The sequence below is a fragment of the Bombina bombina genome, chromosome 4 (genome assembly GCF_027579735.1).
Source record: "Bombina bombina isolate aBomBom1 chromosome 4, aBomBom1.pri, whole genome shotgun sequence".
In the NCBI taxonomy this organism is placed as follows: domain Eukaryota; kingdom Metazoa; phylum Chordata; class Amphibia; order Anura; family Bombinatoridae; genus Bombina; species Bombina bombina.
In genome coordinates, this window is record NC_069502.1 from 834,715,398 (window position 1) to 834,734,786 (window position 19,389).

Genomic DNA, 19,389 nt, shown 5'->3' on the forward strand with positions numbered 1-19,389 from the left:
TTGTAAACTTTGATGAATGAAAGTGCCCCTGTTTTTAATAGTATTTAGTCTTTATGTCTTTATGTGAATACTACACACACATGCCCTCTCTTCTCTCTCACCCTCTGCTTTATGTGAATAGTACATACACATGCCCTCTCTTCTCTCTCACCCTCTACTTTATGTGAATAGTACATACACATGCCCTCTCTTCTCTCTTACCCTCTGCTTACATACACATGCCCTCTCTTCTCTCTCTCCCTCTGCTTTATGTAAATAGTACATACACATGCCCTCTCTTCTCTCTCTCCCTCTGCTTCATGTGAATAGTACACACACATGCCCTCTCTTCTCTCTCATCCTCTGCTTTATGTGAATAGTACATACACATGCCTTATCTTCTCTCTCACCCTCTGCTTTATGTGAATAGTATACACATATGCCCTCTCTTCTCTCTCACCCTCTGCTTTATGTTAATAGTACACACATGCCCTCTCTTCTCTCTCTCCCTCTGCTTTATGTGAATAGTACATACACATGCCCTCTCTTCTCTCTTCTCTCTCACCCTCTGCTTTATGTGAATAGTACATACACATGCCCTCTCTTCTCTCCCACCCTCTGCTTACATACACATGCCCTCTCTTCTCTCTCTCCCTCTGCTTTATCTAAATAGTACATACACATGCCCTCTCTTCTCTCTCTCCCTCTGCTTCATGTGAATAGTACACACACATGCCCTCTCTTCTCTCGTACCCTCTGCTTTATGTTAATAGTACACACACATGCCCTCTCTTCTCTCTCACCCTCTGCTTTTTTTTTTTTTTTAAATCCTTTATTTATTCTGTGAAGAGACATAACATAAATCAAAGCAAGAGAAAAGGAAAACATTCCCCAATTTCCGGGGGTCAAATATCATCAGGAATAACATAGCATCAAACATGGTTACAGAATATCATACTGGTACTGTGTAAACAATTAGTTTTACATCAACATGACATGTCTCTCACAGTTTTTTTGTTTTTTTGTTAATCAATTCCCCCCCCCTTTTCCCCCCTCCTCCATTTCTCAGCCAGTCGGCTATCGCTACTCCCCCAGGGTGTCAGTCCCCCCTGCCTGATTCACATCTCACCCTCCGCTAAAGAGGTAATACCTCTCTATTTACTGTTCATCAAAATCTACCTTCCATTCTCCTTGCAACTGAGCTTCCAAGAGATATTCAGAATTGCGTATGGGGTATAGAATTCTCGCCAATTGCGAGGCATGCAGTGAGTGTAGATAAGTGTCCCATTTTCTCATAAAACGTGCCGTACGATTGGCCACATCTCCCATAGTGTCTACCTGTTCGTGTATCAGCTGTGAATGTATCTCAGTTTTTAGCTGCGATAGGGTAGGGGCGCGTCTATCTATCCAATATTTCAAGATTATTTTTCTCGCTTGGAGAATGACATTGTGTATAAAGGTTGTCTGACTTCTGGGCAGCCCTGGCGTATCCAGGAATATGACCATTTGCGGTGTAAGCGTTGTCACTTGTATGTTTAGGGAACGTAGCCAAAAACAAATCATCCCCCAAAACTTCGTCAATCTGGGGCATTCCCATATCATGTGCAGCAAGGTTGCCTGTGCTTTAGAGCATTTCGGACAGTTCCCCGTGTGATCTCTTTCCCACTTCTTGTATTGGTTCGGAGTCACGTAGGCTGACTGCAGGATTTTAGTGTGAGATTCTCTGATGTTCATCGCCAGAGTGGCCTTCCAAACATTTTCAATGCTACTTTGAATCTGCGCTTTGGTAATAGGAGCATTCAGAATCCCTGTCCATTTTTCCCCTAAATATTCCAGTGTGTGTTCGTTATTAGGGGCCAACAGTGTCTTGTATACCGGGGAGATAGAAGTGCAACCCTGAGAGTATATACTGCAGAGTTGATGAACGCCACTGTTAGGTTCAGGGAAATTCTCGGAGTTAACCAACTCCGAGGCATAGTGCCTAGCCTGTAGGTAGGCAAAATGGTGCGTACGGGGCAGATTGTAGGTCGTTTGGAGCTGCGAGAAAGTACATATAGTTCTGCCAGCACCATCCAGCATCTTGGACACTCTGTCCAGTCCCAAGGACTTCCAAGTTTTAAAAGCCTGCGTGGTTAAACCTGGCACAAAAAGTGGATTCCCCTGCAAGGGTATGTACTTCGAGATTTCATGGCTGCATTTTAACCTACTGCACAGTTTTCTCCAAGCCTGCAGAGGCTGCGACAGGAGGGGATAAGGCAACAATAACTTTTCTAACTTATCAGCCCTCAGATGTGGGAGAGCAGAAAGCGACCAGGGCTGAACCACATGTCGCTCTAGTTCAGGGATTGTGAAGTGACTGTTTCCTGTTAACCAGTCCAGGACGTATTTCGCCTGTGCCGCCCAGCAGTACAGCTCAACATTTGGGACCGCCATACCTCCCGAGGGAACTGTGCTTACCATTCTACTATAATGGATCCTGTGCTTTTTCCCAGCCCAAATGAAGGACAGGAAGAGTGACTTCCAATATAGCAAGTCCTTTTTGTGTATGAGTAATGGCAGCATCTGCATTACGTAGAGCAGTTTGGGAAATAGAACCATTTTAATGAGGGCTATCCTGCCTGATACGGTCAGTGGTAGTCCCACCGAGTGTTTGGTCAGATCCAAGGCTCCTTTTTTCAGGGGTGCGTAATTTATGTCATACCAGTTCACCGGATTTCGTGATAGTTTAACTCCTAAATATTTAAAGGTATTGCCCGCTACTCGGAAGTAATAGTGGAGGTCAGGTATATCGTTAGCATACGATAGCCATATTAGCTCCGTTTTATCGGTGTTGACTTTATACCCAGAGATAAGGCCGAAGTCTTTAACAATATCCATTAGTAGTGGGATATTAAGTCTGGGGTCCTGGATGTACAATACCATGTCATCCGCAAAAAGTGACAAATGCAACGTCTTGTCTCCTATTTTGAGCCCTTTTGTAGTATGCCTGATCTTTACGGCAAGAGGCTCCAAGGCCAGGTCAAACAAAAGAGGCGAGAGCGGGCACCCCTGTCTCGTTCCTCTATTCAAGGCAAATGGTTGGGATGGCATTCCGTTCACCAATATCGCAGCCTGGGGGCTAGTGTACATTGCCTTCAACGCTCTCGTAAAGTTCCCAGTTATCCCGAATCGATCTAGTGTAAAGAACAAGTGACTCCATAGGACCTTATCGAAGGCCTTCTCCGTGTCAACTAGCAGTGCACATGCTTCATCCTGTTGTGGCACTCGATTTTTACTTGCTTTATTCCAATAATGGGTGAGCAAGAATTGCAGGGTGCGCACATTGACTACCGACGATCTACCTTTCACGAATCCCGTTTGATTTTCATGTATGAGGTTAGGAAGTACTATCGCTAGTCTATCTGCTAAGATTTTCGTGAGTAGTTTATAATCCGAATTCATTAGTGAAATCGGGCGGTATGATTCGGGGGCTAAGCAGTCTCTATCCGGTTTGAGAATCAAACTGATATTTGCTTCTGTGAATCTCTGCGACATACTGGCTTCGCCCTGCAGAATACCGTTGAACAACCTAGCCAATGGGCCGGCTATTTCTTGTCCAAGTATTTTATAGAACTCCCCGGGTAGGCCGTCGGGTCCCGGGGCTTTGTCTAGGGGAAGCCTCCCTATAGAGGCAAGTACCTCACTCGGGGCTATGTTTGCATTTAACGCTTGCCGCTGGGGTTCCGTTAATGTGGGCAGAGGAATGTCTCTCCAGAAATTTTCCCGAGTGTTTGTGTCAACCTCCCTCATGGTGTATAGTTTTGAGTAGAATTGTGTAAATACCCTCTGTATTCCTGCTGTGTCGGTATAGACCATGTCATTGTATTTAATAGCCTGTATTGTGTTACAACCATTATTTAGTTTGGTCAGTCTAGCCAGCATCTTTCCTGTTTTATTGCCATAGCGGTAGTACCTGGCTTGTAACCTTGTGGCGTCCCTTGCTGCGTTTTGAGTTAGATATGTGTCTCTGTGTGCTTTGGTGTCTTGATATTTGAGTCTGTTCGCTGTCGTAGGGTTACGCAAATATCTATTTCTGGCATTTAAAAGTTGCTTAAGAAGCAGCTCTTCCCTGACCTGCTTTTTCTTTTTGAAATTTATGACATAGGACGTCGTAGAGCCTCTCAACACTGCCTTAGCTGCCTCCCAGAACAATACAGAATTGTTCCTATGTCCCTGATTTGTTTCAGCGTACGTTAGCCACTCCCCTATAAGATGCTTCCTAAAATTATCGTCATGCAGCAGATACTTGGGGACTAACCATCTGGTACTGAGAGGCCTGACTAGCCCTAGTTGTAGCTTTAGTGTGATTGGGGCATGATCTGAGAGAACTGGATCATCTATTCCCGCGTCCCTGACCCTAGAGTTCATGGACCCGGAAATCAAAAAATAATCAATGCGGGACAGAGTGTCCTTTGCCGGAGTGGCACAAGTAAAACTCCTGACCTCTGGGTTCCTATCTCTCCAGATGTCCGTGAGGAGAAGAGCATTTCGAAACCTGCGAAGCAGATTTGTGTCTCTCCTAGCGTTGAGATTTGTGCTGCGACCTATCTGTGAGTGTAGTGGATTGTGAAATCTGTCAGCAGGGGTCTGCGGCGCAATATTATAATCCCCACCAAGAACTATAGGGACATCTGCAATTTTCAGTAATTGTACCCTAAGTTCACTCCAGAAGGCTGACTTATGTGTGTGGGGCCTATAGACCCCACCTAGAAGCATTGGAGTGCCTTCAACTGTGAGCTTGAGTAAGATATATCGTCCCTGGGGATCTAACACAGTGTGGGTTATGTTGTAGTCTAAATTCTTGCAGAAGAGGATCGCTACACCCCTAGCTCTGTTGCTGTCATATTTAGTATAGATAATCTCACCTACCCATCCCTGCTTTAACTTTTGATGCTCTATGGGTTTCAGATGGGTTTCTTGGAGGATCGCTATGTCAGCCTTTCTAGATTTTAAGTACTTCAATATAGCCTTTCTTTTCAATGGAGATGTGATTCCCCCTACGTTCCATGAGATAATATGTAGTCCCATCCTCAATGATAGTATAGTGGGGGGGATCCCTATGTGGCGACCTATATGGTAGAGACTACTACGGTATACTGGCTCAGTGCTACCTACAAGCAATGTGTTAAAAGTTTGTGTGTGCGTTCACTTTCACTACTTACAGTCCTGACACCCTGGGGTCCTCTCCCTTTAGGAACAGGAAAGGTTGAGTTGTGCTGAGTCCCTAACAGCCTTGGAAAATAAAATTGAACAAAATTATTGGCAATCAGTGTTAAGATACAGTACGTATTCTAGCAGATCAATATCTCCAAGTCTCAAAGTTGAGGGAGAAAAGACAAAAAAGAGAAAAGGAGAAAAACAATCAAACAACACAACAACAGTGAACGATAAAGTAATGCAGTAATAAAATATATCAAGCAGTCAATAATGAACCCCCCCTCCCCCCCCCCCCCTGTATTCCAAAAGAAAAGGATATGAAATGATGTCCTGGGCTGGGCCCACTGACATCGTGCTTCAGATATGTCCTTAGCCTCCATTCCTCTATCATGTCCCTGCAAACAAGAATAATAACAAATGCAGCGAGGGATCTTAGATCCCACACAGTTCATATCACATAGAGAGTGCTACTGTGGCTTCAAGGATTCTCTTCCTCCTCTATTCCATCTGCTTCATTTTGATCCATTCTGCATGGGTTTCGTGAGGTCATAAAAGCACGCAACTGCGTGGTAGATTCAAAAAATCTCGGACCCTGGGGGGTCTGTAGCCTGAGTCTTGCTGGATACAAGAGGGACACTGATTCACCTCTTTCCAAAAGTTCCCTACAATAGGGAGAGAATTCTCTGCGCTTCCTTGCCACTTCGGCTGAGTAGTCTTGAAATAAGTGTATCTTGGATCCCTCATAGACTAGTTCCTTTGTTTGTCTGTAGGCTTTAAGGATAAGGGTTTTGTCCTTGAAGTTAAGATATTTAATCATCAATTGTCTAGATAAGGCTTTTTGCCCATTATTGGGTCGTAAAGGACCCACGCGGTGCGCTCTTTCTGCAATACATGGGATATCTGATTCAGCCATACCTAGCAGCTTCGGGAGCTCTTTTTCTGCGAATTCCATTAGTGCGGAACCTGGAACCATTTCAGATAACCCCACCACACGGATGTTGTTTCGCCGGGATCTGTTTTCCAGGTCCTCTATTTTAGACATTAAAGCTTTATTTTGGCGTTGAAGCTGCGTGATGTCTAGCGCTGATTCTCTCTGCTGCACCTCTGTATCTGCTACCTTTTGCTCTACTGTATTTAGTCGTGTTGAGAAGGTCTTAAAATCTGAGGACAAGGTGTCTAGTCCCGTCTGTAATTGCTCAATTTTTGGTAGGAATAAGGCAGACAGCTGTGAGACTATTGGGTGAGTATCTTGTGGCAGAGGGTCAGAGAGCTCCATCGCCGCCGCTGGCGGCGTGTGCACTTCAGCTTGGCTTTTTTGCCGTCTTTCCTGCTGGCGTTGCTTAGACATGTTATCAGTTCTTTTATTATAAGGGGTGTAATATTTTTGCATACAGACAAAAGGTGTCCCAGTATTAGGACCAGCTCTGCTTCTTAAGATCTTATGGTCTGCAAGGATCAAGTCAGGACAGTAGATAGCTTAGGAGAGTTTCTGGGGGGGGGTGTCTTGGGGCGGGTCACTCAGTGCTTATCTCCTCATATCGCCTGCTGCCCACACGGGGCTGAAGATATCAATAAAAAGAAAAAGGGTGCTGCTCACTTTATTTTTAATACATGAGGCTTGGTCCTCCCTTCTGCTCCCCCAGTCAGGTAGTAAAATAAAGGGCCAATAATAGATGTCTTATCTCCCTTGGTCCCCACAGGAGCTGTGTAGTGCTGCTTCACCTGTGTGTGTGGAAGAGGTTATGCCAATAAAGTTCTAGTCTTGTGCTGTGACCATACAACAGTTCCCACCACACCGCACCAATTTCACTGAGGGAGTTAACTTTTTCCCCACACCTCTCCAGAGCCTATTATTATGAGATTTGTGAATCGTTTCTGAGCAGTAGTGTCAGGCTGGTGTGGCGCTGAAAGTGAAAGTTTGCTGCGTGTAAGGAAAAATGGCCGCCGCGGCACTACTGACCTCCGTTATGCAGTTCCAATCGCTGCCTTACAACTGCTGACTGTTGTCTTGCGTTTATTCGGCTGCACTTGCCGCATCAAAGGGAGTAAAAAGCCCTGTGGTAGTGTAGCCGTTCCGACTGCTGTACCTCCGTTTATCCTCTTTTTTTATTTGCGCTCTGGTGGCGGAGAAGTTGAAGAATCTCCTTGCCTGCTCGTGTCCGGACAGGGGTTAAGGTTCCTCTGCCAAGGATAGTGGCTTAATGGGCTACTTTTAGCGCTAAACGCTGCCTAATATTAGGATCAGACAACGGAGCTCTCTCAGTTGCGCCCGTTGCCAGTGCCCGCCCAACCGGAAGTCTCTCTCACCCTCTGCTTTATGTGAATAGTACACACATATGCCCTCTCTTGTCTCTCACCCTCTGCTTTATGTTAATAGTACACACACATGCCCTCTCTTCTCTCTCTCTCCCTCTGCTTTATGTGAATAGTACATACACATGCCCTCTCTTCTCTCTCACCCTCTGCTTACATACACATGCCCTCTCTTCTCTCTCATCCTCTGCTTTATGTGAATAGTACATACACATGCCCTCTCTTCTCTCTCCCCCTCTGCTTTATGTTAATAGTACACACACATGCCCTCTATTCTCTATCACCCTCTGCTTTATGTGAATAGTACATACACATGCCCTCTCTTCTCTCTCACCCTCTGCTTTATGTGAATAGTACATACACATACCCTCTCTTCTCTCTCTCCCTCTGCTTTATGTGAATAGTACATACACATGCCCTCTCTTCTCTCTCCCCCTCTGCTTTATGTGAATAGTACACACACATGCCCTCTCTTCTCTCTCACCCTCTGCTTTATGTGAATAGTACATACACATGCCCTCTATTCTCTCTCATCCTCTGCTTTATGTGAATAGTACACACATATTCCTTTTCTTCTCTCTCATCCTCTTCTTCTTGTGAATAGTATTGTGTATACTGTATATACATGCTTTCTATTCTCTTCACTCTCACCCTCTGATTCATGTAAATGATACACACATATGCCCTCTCTATCCCTTCTCCTCACCCTCTAGTTAATTTAATGGTATTCTGAAAACTAACTCTGCTTTTATTGTGAATTCAGTCATTTTGGCCATGAATAAAAATCACCTAGATTACAAGTTTTGCACTATAGAGCGTGAGAAACGAACGCAACAAAAGTTGTTATTTCACCCTCCATAGGGCTGCCATTACGAGTTTCAGAAAAGCCGCATTGTGCGTGCAATATGGTTGCGTTAAGCTCCACACCGCACAAAATACAAGCGCTGCTTTGACGTGTTCATGCACGCTTTCCCCATAGACATCAATGGGGAGAGAGGGTAAGAAAAAAAAATAACACCTGCGATTGCGGAATGAAAAGCTCCGTAACACAGCCCCATTGATGTCTATGGGGGAAAAAAAAAGTTACGTTTAAACCTAACACCCTAACATAAACCCCACGTCTAAACACCCCTAATCTGCCGCCCCGACATCGCCGACACCTACATAATGTTATTAACCTCTAATCTGCCGTTATCTCTGCCACCAAAATAAATTTATTAACCCCTAATCTGCCGCTCCCGATATCACCGCCACTATACTAAAGTTATTAATCCCTATTCCCCCGCACCCCAACATCGCCCACACTATAATAAAGATATTAACCCCTATTCCGCCACTTCCCGACATTGCCGCCATTAAATAAAGTTATTCACCCCTAAACCTCTGGCCTCCCACATCACTGCCACTAAATTAAACTATTAACCTCTAAACCGCCGGCCCCCACATCGCAACAACCTAAATTAAACTATATTAACCCCTAAACCTAACCGTAACCCTAAACTTAACACCCCCTAACTTTAACATAATTAAAATAGACCTAAATTAAAGTTACAATTATTAACTAAATAATACCTATTTAAAACTAAAAACAAACTTACCTGTGAAATAAAAATAAAACCTAAGCTAGCTACAATATAACTAATAGTTATATTGTAGCTAGCTCAGGATTTTCTTTCATGGGTAAGTTGTATTTATTTTAACTAGGTATACTAGTTAGTAAATAGTAATTAACTATTTACTAACTACCTAGTTAAAATAAATACAAACTTACCTGTGAAATAAAAGTAAAACCTAAGCTGCCTTACAAAACCCTAATATTAAAAAAAAAAAAAAACTAACATTACAAAAATAAAAAAACTACCATTACAAAAAATAAAAAACACTAAAATTACAAATAATAAAAAACTACCATTACAAAAAATAACAAACAAAATTATCCAAAACAATAAAAATTATTCCTACTCTAATACCCTGTTAAAAAACACCCCAAAATAAAAAACCCTAATCTATAATAAACTACCAAGGGCACTTAAAAGGGCCTTTTGTAGGCCCTTAAAAGGGCCTTTAAGAAATCCAGCTCTTTTGCTACAAAAGAAAAACAAACACCCCCTAACAGTATACAAACCCCCACCCCCCAACCCACAAAATAAAATTAAACCTAATCTACCCATTGCCCTGAAAAGAGTATGTGTATGGGCATTGCCCTTAAAATGGCATTCAGCTCTTTTGCTGCCCATTAAAAATAAAACAAAATGGCTATTATAAAAAAAAACATAACACCCCTAAAAGAAAAAAAAATACACAAAAATAACAAACAAATTATACAAAATAATAAAAATTATTCCTATTCTAATACTCCGTTTTAAAAAAAAACACCCCAAAATAAATGAACCCTAATCTATAATAAACTACCAATAGCCCTTAAAAGGGCCTTTTGTAGGGCAATGCCCTAAAGAAATCAGCACTTTTTCTACAAAATAAAAACAAACACCCCCTAAAATTACAAAACCCCACCCCCCCAATCCCACAAAATAAAAAAAACCTAACTAAAAAAACTTAATCTACCCATTGGCATTCACCTCTTTTACTGCCCTTAAAAGGGCATTCAGCTCTTTTAAGATTGCCTAATACACCCCAAATACACCCCAAAAAAACCTTAAAAAAAAAACCTAACACTAACCCCTCTTTAGGTACTCACAGTTGCTGAAGTCTGGCTTGAACGATCTTCATCTCAGCGGCTTCATCTTCATCCAGATGGCTCCATCTTCATCCAGGCGACTCCATCTTCATTCATCAAGGGACCGGCATCTTCTTCATCCCTGCGGAGGCGGAGCGGTCGATGCGCGGAGGCAGAGTTCCAGGCGAAGGTCAATAGGAATGAGAGCTGCTTAAATCCTATTGACTGATTTGAACAGCCAATAGGATTTTAGCAGCTCTAATTCCTATTGGCTAATTTTAAATTTTCAGCCAATACAAATGCAATGGTACCCCCAGTATAAAAGGGTACCTTGCATTTGAATCCTCAGTGTGTGGCGGACGATCGCATGAAGAGGACCTCCACGATCGATGGACCTCCGTGCATCGACCGCACTGCCTCTGCAGGGATGAAGAAGATGCTGGTCTCTCGATGGATGAAGATGGAGCCACCTGGATGAAGATGGGGCCAGTGGGATGAAGATCGTTCAAGCCGGACTTCAGCAACTGTTAGTACCTAAAGAGGGGTTAGTGTTAGGTTTTTTAAGGTTTTTTTGGGGTGTTTTTTTTTTTTAGATTAAGGCTATTAGGCAATTTTCAAAGAGCTGAATGCCCTTTTAAGGGCAGTAAAAGAACTTAATGCTCTTTTAAGGGCAATGCCCATGCAAATGCCCTTTTCAGGGCAATGGGTAGATTAGGTTTTTTTAGAGTTAGGATTTTTTATTTTGGGGGGTTGGTTGGGTGGTGAGTTTTACTGTTGGGGTCTTTGTATTTTTTTACAGGTAAAAGAGCTGATTTCTTTAGGGCAATGCCCTACAAAAGGCCCTTTTAAGGGCTATTGGTAGTTTATTGTAGGCTAGTGGGTCTTTTTAATTTTTATAGGGCTATTAGATTAGGTGTAATTTTTTTTATTTTGGATAATTTTGTTTGTTATTTTTGGAATTTAGTGTTTGTTATTTTTTGTACTTTAGTATTTTTTATTTTTTGTAATTGTAGATTTAATTTTTTTAGTAGTGTTAGTTTTTTTTTTTAATGAGTAATTTAATTTGTAGTTATTCTGATTTTAGTCTAATAGTTATGTTAGGTTAATTTATAGTTTAAACTTATTTTTTTTTAATTTCCCAAGTATGTTTTTATTTATTTTAAGATAGGGATCTTGTAATTTTAATTCAAAGTTAAGGGGTTGCTAGGTTTAGGGGTTAATAGTTTAATTTAGTTTTTGGCGATGTGGAGGACTGGTGGTTTAGGGGTTTATAGGTTTATTTAGTGATGTGGGAGGCCAGAGGTTTAGGAGTTAATAACTTTATTTAGTGGTGGCGATGTTGGGGAGCGGCGGAATAGGGGTTAATATCTTTAGTATAGTGGCGATGATGTTGGGGAGTGGCGGAATAGCGGTTAATACATTTTATTAGTGGCGGAAATGTCAGGAGTGGCAGATTAGGGGTTATTAACTTTCATTGAGTGTTTGCGATGCGGGAGGGCCTCGGTTTAGGGGTTAATAGGTAGTTTATGAGTGTTAGTGTACTTTGTGACACTTTAGTTATGAGTTTTGTGTAACAGATCGTGTCGTTATAGGGTGTAACGCAAGCTTTTTAGGCTCACCGCAAAACTTGTAGTGGCAGCACTATGGAAATCTCATGAAAAAACGTCATTTTTTCGAGTGCGGAACTGACGTTGCGTTACAGGCTAAAATGCTTGCAGTACAGCTATACCGACAAGACTCGTAATGGCTGCGTTGCTGTTTTAACACGGAAATGGCAATTTTTTCAGCGTTAAAACATGAACACAAAACTCGTAATCTAGGTGTATGTCTTAATATAGGAATAAAATGGCAACTGGTACTTTGCAATATAATTATCCTTTTAAATCGATGACTGCAGTGGAAAATTATTTAATCTGTAGACTATAATATAGACATTTAAGTTCTGAAATATGTTTGGGTGTCTATGCTTCATACTCAAACCTTTAAATTTGCCAAATATTTTAAATATTGAACGTAACCTCCTATTTTCCAAATCTAAAAAGAAACATTTTTTTATGTTATTGATCAATTTCATTATCCCCAAAATATTAAGTGTAAGGAGATTATAAAGTACCCATTACTATGCTAAACACTATTTGCTTTTGGGGTGAAATAAAATCCTAAACCTTGAAATATTGTCTGCATTAAATGTTCTTACAGATGATATTAATACTGATGTAGATGATAAAACAGAAGATCTGAGTGTAACGTGTCAGCTGGAAGCTCCAATTCAGGAAATGTGTTACAGTGGAAATGAAGGTAAGTGCACGTGTGTGACGCATCTTCTGTTTGAGGTATTGCCTGGCTTTTATAACTTAATGTCTGTAAGTGCTGTACATTATATCACCAGTCAGGGTGTCACCTCAATCACACACTGAGTGTCACAGTACAATATAGCCTGATACTCACTGCCTAGTGTTTAGTTATCCTGATCACATGACACCCAAGCCCTATACAGCTGCTGTCATTTATATCTGCCAGAGTATAATCATTGTGATCTGATCAGCTGTGCATACACAGGTAGCACTTTGTAGGAGCATAACATAAATCTCACATCGCTGTTATCTTTAAAGCTGCTCATCTGTATGTCCTGTCTGTATATTGTGAGTTAAAGGAACATTGTACTTAAACCTTCTATCATACATGTGAAAGACCAGCAGAGAAGCATGTTCAAATTTTTATGTGGAAATTTTTAAAGGGACATTGTATTCTGCCAGCAAACTACAGCATTAAATACAGAACTGACCAAACAGATGCAGAGAGCACAACACATTTGAATTTGACTGTGTGCTTGTGAATCTAAAAATCTACAATTTGATATTTATATGATCTATGTAGGTGAAGTTAAGACTGAAGTCACACTTAATGCTGAACAAACAAATGATCTGTATGTAAAGAGTCAGCAGGAAGCTGTGAAGCAGGAAATCAGTGACAATATCAGTACAGGTGAGTGCACGTGTGTGATGTGTCTCAGAGATACAGATTATCTGCCCCACTAAGCACAGGAAGGTTTTTATTAAGTGGGAGAGTTGTTTTAGAGACACTATCAACCCCTCATGTACAGCACATATATATCCTGAGTATTTGTAGTTTATAGTGATATAATTTTATATACAGCTGAAATTCAAGTTTAACCCTTTAACTACGGGTGATGACACATGCTTCTCATACACATATTGCATTAGTATAGATGACAACCAGGTGTCTTCATCCTAGTGGGGGGGAAACCTCACAATGTTGACATATACCCTCCACAACGTTACCTACTACCACCGACCCTTGCCTATAATCACACAAACATATCTGTTGGCCTCATTACCTTGCCGATTCAAGCAATAGTGTGCCCACCATTGGGCCGAGACATAATCACTATTTTAGAGCGCCCAGATGAAAAAGCTACATCTGCAACAGATAAACCCACCCGAAAATAAATGCATACCATTCTCCACAAGATATGTTTTGATGACCTCTGTGCCCTACACTGATGGAAATGCAGATCCAATTGGCACCAATACACAAGGAGATCCTCCACAGCAGGGGCCACACAGCATTGGGAAATATCCTGCTCAATTTAACCAACTAATGCCCCGCTTCACTAACAACTATTTCAGCTCTACCAATAACCCTAGGACCGCCTTACCGATCCAGAGAAAAGCATTTACGGCATGCCTGTCACTTGACCCCTTATCATATGACTTTTTATTTTTTTTATCTATTGACTTGCATTTAAGCCAATTAGTGCTGTGTTGTGCATAACCTACGGCCGTCAGCACAATGTTATCTATATGGCTCACATGAACTAGCATTCCCCTGTTGTGAAAAGCTAATAAAAAAGCATGTGATTAAGAGGCAGTCTTTAGTGGCTTAGAAACAGGCAGAAATCTAAAGGTTATAAAGTATATTGTATTCAATTATATAAGTATACAATTTTTGTGTTGACTGTCCCTTAATATGTTATGTTTACTAAGAAGATTCTTGATGTTTTTGAACTCTATCGGCCAGATTACGAGTTTTGTCGGTAAAGACTTGCGGTGCTAACGAGCCTTTTTTTTCCAGCGCTCACTTTAAACAACGCTGGTATTACAAGTTTTCTGAATGGCTGCGTTAGCCTCAGAAAAGTGAGCGTTGAGCAAATTTAGCTCCACTTCTCACTGTAATACCAGTGTTGCTTACGGTAGCGGTAAGATGGCTAAAACGTCCTCGTGCACGATTTCCCCATAGGAAACAATGGGGCTGAGCTGGCTGTAAAAAACACCTGCAAAATAGCAGCGTCCAGCTCCTAACGCAGCCCCATTGATTCCTATGGGGAAATGAATTTTATGTATGCACCTAACACCTTAACATGAACCCCTAGTCTAAACACCCCTAATCTTACACTTATTAACCCCTAATCTGCCACCCCCGCTATCGCTGACACCTACATTATATTATTAACCCCTAATCTGCCGCTCCGGGCACCGCCGCCACCTACATTATACTCATGAACCCCTAATCTGCTGCCCCCAACATCGCTGAACCCTACATTATATTTATTAACCCCTAATCTGCCACCCCCAACGTCGCTGCAACCTAACTACACTTATTAACCCCTAATCTGCCGACCAGACATCGCCACCACTTTAATAAATGTATTAACCCCTAAACCGCCGCACTCCCGCCTCGCAAACACTAGTTAATTTTTATTAACCTCTAATCTGCCTGCCCTAACATCGCCGACACCTACTTACATTTATTAACCCCTAATCTGCCACCACCAACGTCGCCGCTACTATAATAAAGTTATTAACCCCTAAACCTAAGTATAACCCTAACAACCCCTAATTTAAATATAATTTAAATACATCTAAATAAAATAACTACAATTAAATAAATTATTCCTATTTAAAACTAAATACTTACCTGTAAAATAAACCATAAGATAGCTACAATATAACTAATAATTACATTGTAGCTATCTTATGATTTATTTTTATTTTACTGGCAACTTTGTATTTATTTTAACTAGGTACAATAGTTATTAAATAGTTATTAACTATTTAATAACTACCTAGCTAAAATAAGTACAAAATTACCTGTAAAATAAATCCTAACCTAAGTTACAATTACACCTAACACTACACTATCATTAAATAAATTACCTAAACTACCTACAATTAATTACAATTAAATACAATAAACTAAATTACGAAAAAAAACAATTTTATTAGGGGGATTAGATTAGGTGTAATTAGTTTAAAATATTGTAATTTCTTTTTTTTTCTGTAATTTAGTGGGTTTTTTTTCGTCATTTAGTTTATTTAATTGTAGGTAGTTTAAGTAATTAATTTAATTATAGAGTAGTGTTAGGTGTAATTGTAACTTAGGTTAGGTTTTATTTTACAGGTAAATTTGTTTTTATTTTAGCTAGGTAGTTATTAAATAGTTAATAACTATTTAATAACTATTCTACCTAGTTAAAATAAATACAAAGTTGCCTGTAAAATAAAAATAAATCCTAAAATAGCTACAATGTAACTATTAGTTATATTGTAGCTATATTAGGGTTTATTTTATAGGTAAGTATTTAGTTTTAAATAGGAATCATTTATTTAATTCTAGTAATTTTATTTAGATATATTAAAAATATATTTGTTAGGGGGTGTTAGGGTTAGGGTTAGACTTAGATTTAGGGGTTAATACATTTAATATAGTAGCGGCAACGTTGGGGGCGGCAGATTAGGGGTTAATAATTGTAGGTAGGTGGTGGCGATGTTAGGGACGGCAGATTAGGGGTTAATAACAAATTTTATAGTGTTTGAGAGGCGGGAGTGCGGTGGTTTAGGGGTTAATACATTTATTATAGTGGCGGCGATGTCTGGTCGGCAGATTAGGGGTTAATAAGTGTAGTTAGGTTGCTGCGACATTGGGGGCAGCAGATTAGGGGGTAATAAATATAATATAGGTGTCGGCGATGTTAGGGGCAGCAGATTAGGGGTTCATAGGTATAATGTAGGTGGCGGCGATGTCCGGTTGGCAGATTAGGGGTTAATAATTTTTATTATAGTGTTTGCGATGTGGAGGGGCCTCGGTTTAGGGGTTAATAGGTAGTTTATGGGTGTTAGTGTACTTTGTAGCACTTTAGTTAAGAGCTTTATGTTCCGGCGTTAGCCCATAAAACTCTTAACTACTGACTTTTAAATGCGGTAGGTGTCTTGGAGGCAGAGGCTGTACCGCTCACTTCTTCCAAGACTTGTAATACCAGCGTTAGCAAAATCCCATTAAAAAGATAGGATACGCAATTTACGTAAGGGGATTTGCGGTATGGAAAAGTCGCGGAAGAAAAGTGAGCGGTACACCTGTACCTTCCAAACTTGTAATACCAGCGGGCATTAAAAAGCAGTGTTAGGACCCCTTAACGCTGCTTTTTAAGGCTAACGCAGAACTCGTAATCTAGCCGTATGTTTGTAATGTACAAAGGGATCACTAATTTCATTATGGCGCAGTGTAGTGACCTGATTTATTTTCAGTTCTCTTCAATTGCAGTACAGGGAGTGCAGAATTATTAGGCAAGTTGTATTTTTGAGGATTAATTTTATTATTGAACAACAACCATATTCTCAATGAACCCAAAAAACTCATTAATATCAAAGCTGAATAGTTTTGGAAGTAGTTTTTAGTTTGTTTTTAGTTATAGCTATTTTAGGGGGATATCTGTGTGTGCAGGTGACTATTACTGTGCATAATTATTTGGCAACTTAACAAAAAACAAATATATACCCATTTCAATTATTTATTTTTACCAGTGAAACCAATATAACATCTCAACATTCACAAATATACATTTCTGACATTTAAAAACAAAACAAAAACAAATCAGTGACCAATATAGCCACCTTTCTTTGCAAGGACACTCAAAAGCCTGCCATCCATGGATTCTGTCAGTGTTTTGATCTGTTCACCATCAACATTGCGTGCAGCAGCAACCACAGCCTCCCAGACACTGTTCAGAGAGGTGTACTGTTTTCCCTCCTTGTAAATCTCACATTTGATGATGGACCACAGGTTCTCAATGGGGTTCAGATCAGGTGAACAAGGAGGCCATGTCATTAGATTTTCTTCTTTTATACCCTTTCTTGCCAGCCACGCTGTGGAGTACTTGGACGCGTGTGATGGAGCATTGTCCTGCATGAAAATCATGTTTTTCTTGAAGGATGCAGACTTCTTCCTGTACCACTGCTTGAAGAAGGTGTCTTCCAGAAACTGGGAGTTGAGCTTGACTCCATCCTCAACCCGAAAAGGCCCCACAAGCTCATCTTTGATGATACCAGCCCAAACCAGTACTCCACCTCCACCTTGCTGGCGTCTGAGTCGGACTGGAGCTCTCTGCCCTTTACCAATCCAGCCACGGGCCCATCCATCTGGCCCATCAAGACTCACTCTCATTTCATCAGTCCATATAACCTTAGAAAAATCAGTCTTGAGATATTTCTTGGCCCAGTCTCGACGTTTCAGCTTGTGTGTCTTGTTCAGTGGTGGTCGTCTTTCAGCCTTTCTTACCTTGGCCATGTCTCTGAGTATTGCACACCTTGTGCTTTTGGGCACTCCAGTGATGTTGCAGCTCTGAAATATGGCCAAACTGGTGGCAAGTGGCATCTTGGCAGCTGCACGCTTGACTTTTCTCAGTTCATGGGCAGTTATTTTGCGCCTTGGTTTTTCCACACGCTTCTTGCGACCCTGTTGACTATTTTGAATGAAACGCTTGATTGTTCGATGATCACGCTTCAGAAGCTTTGCAATTTTAAGAGTGCTGCATCCCTCTGCAAGATATCTCACTATTTTTGACTTTTCTGAGCCTGTCAAGTCCTTCTTTTGACCCATTTTGCCAAAGGAAAGGAAGTTGCCAAATAATTATGCACACCTGATATAGGGTGTTGATGTCATTAGACCACACCCCTTCTCATTACAGAGATGCACATCACCTAATATGCTTAATTGGTAGTAGGCTTTCGAGCCTATACAGCTTGGAGTAAGACAACATGCATAAAGAGGATGATGTGGTCAAAATATTCATTTGCCTAATAATTCTGCACTCCCTGTATATATATATATATGACCTCCTAAATACGCATCGTGGATGGACTGCCTATTCGTAGAAAATCACTACTAAAGAGTTATCCCTCAGAATGTTTGACAAGACTCTTAAAAGCCCAACTTCTTTACCCTTGTCTACCTTTTAGCTCTTAGAGTGGTATATAGATGAAGGAATCAGATTGAAAATGCTGTCTGTTTGTTAAAGGGACAGTCAACACCAGAATTTTTGTTGTTTAAAAAGATAGATAAAGGGATTTCACAAAAAAACATAGAAGTTTTATATCTACTCCCATGTATCTTTTTAATTCTTGTGGTCAGATTTTTATCCCCCCCCCCCTTATTTTTTTTTTTTTTTTTTTTTTTTTTTCTATTGAGGTTATGAAACAAAACAAGTTACAATCAAAATTTCCAAAGTAAATATGTTCATACAACCAGTAATGTTTACATTCAGTACTATATTGGCTTTACAAAACAGACCTCAAGTTTTCAATTACAAGAATACTAGGATATCCCCTTTCAAAGTTAATGAAGTTTGCGCTAGAATGGTATCCCCTAGTGACAAGCGGGGGCCACTCTTGGACCCCAGAATACAGTAATGACCTATACGGGGAATAACTGGGGAGAAAAGATTAATTGGGCCACTCTTGGACCCACTGTATTATAAAGAACAGCAGTTAATTAATCACAATAACTAAAGCTTATAAAAGACCGATGTGGGCTAGTCTAAAAGAGAATAAGAGTACAAGTGCATAATTTTATTCAGCACCTTTGTCTGTGATACAACTGAAAATGGGGCATACAGAGATATTCACATGTGGGAGTATATGGCAAACATTGTTCACAACTAAACACCAAGAAATATGTACATAACTTAGATATTTCCAGGCCAAGCAGATTCAGAGAAAAAACAAGAACATTTGTCTATATTTTAGGTAAACTACTGCCACTAAGCATAGAGTTGTATAGACTTTTGAATTTATTTAGGAAATATTATTATAGGTCTTCTGTAGTGATGGACTCATGGGCCATTTGCTCTGGAAGGCATAGGCATGTATATATTAAGTGTACAGTTAGGAGTATCCCCCTAGTGCCTTGTTCTAAAGCATTAGTGATGA

At 40.6% G+C, this 19,389-nt stretch overlaps 1 protein-coding gene across 1 annotated transcript in view; it reads left to right on the forward strand.

Moving 5' to 3' along the window:
• LOC128655636 (oocyte zinc finger protein XlCOF8.4-like) overlaps nucleotides 1–19,389 on the forward strand; it is a 118,788-nt gene that overhangs the window by 75,170 nt on the left and 24,229 nt on the right. The window contains exons 6-7 of the mRNA XM_053709227.1: nucleotides 12,365–12,463; nucleotides 13,043–13,150. Of these exons, the coding sequence (XP_053565202.1) occupies nucleotides 12,365–12,463; nucleotides 13,043–13,150 (207 nt within the window). The remainder of the gene's footprint in view (nucleotides 1–12,364; nucleotides 12,464–13,042; nucleotides 13,151–19,389) is intronic.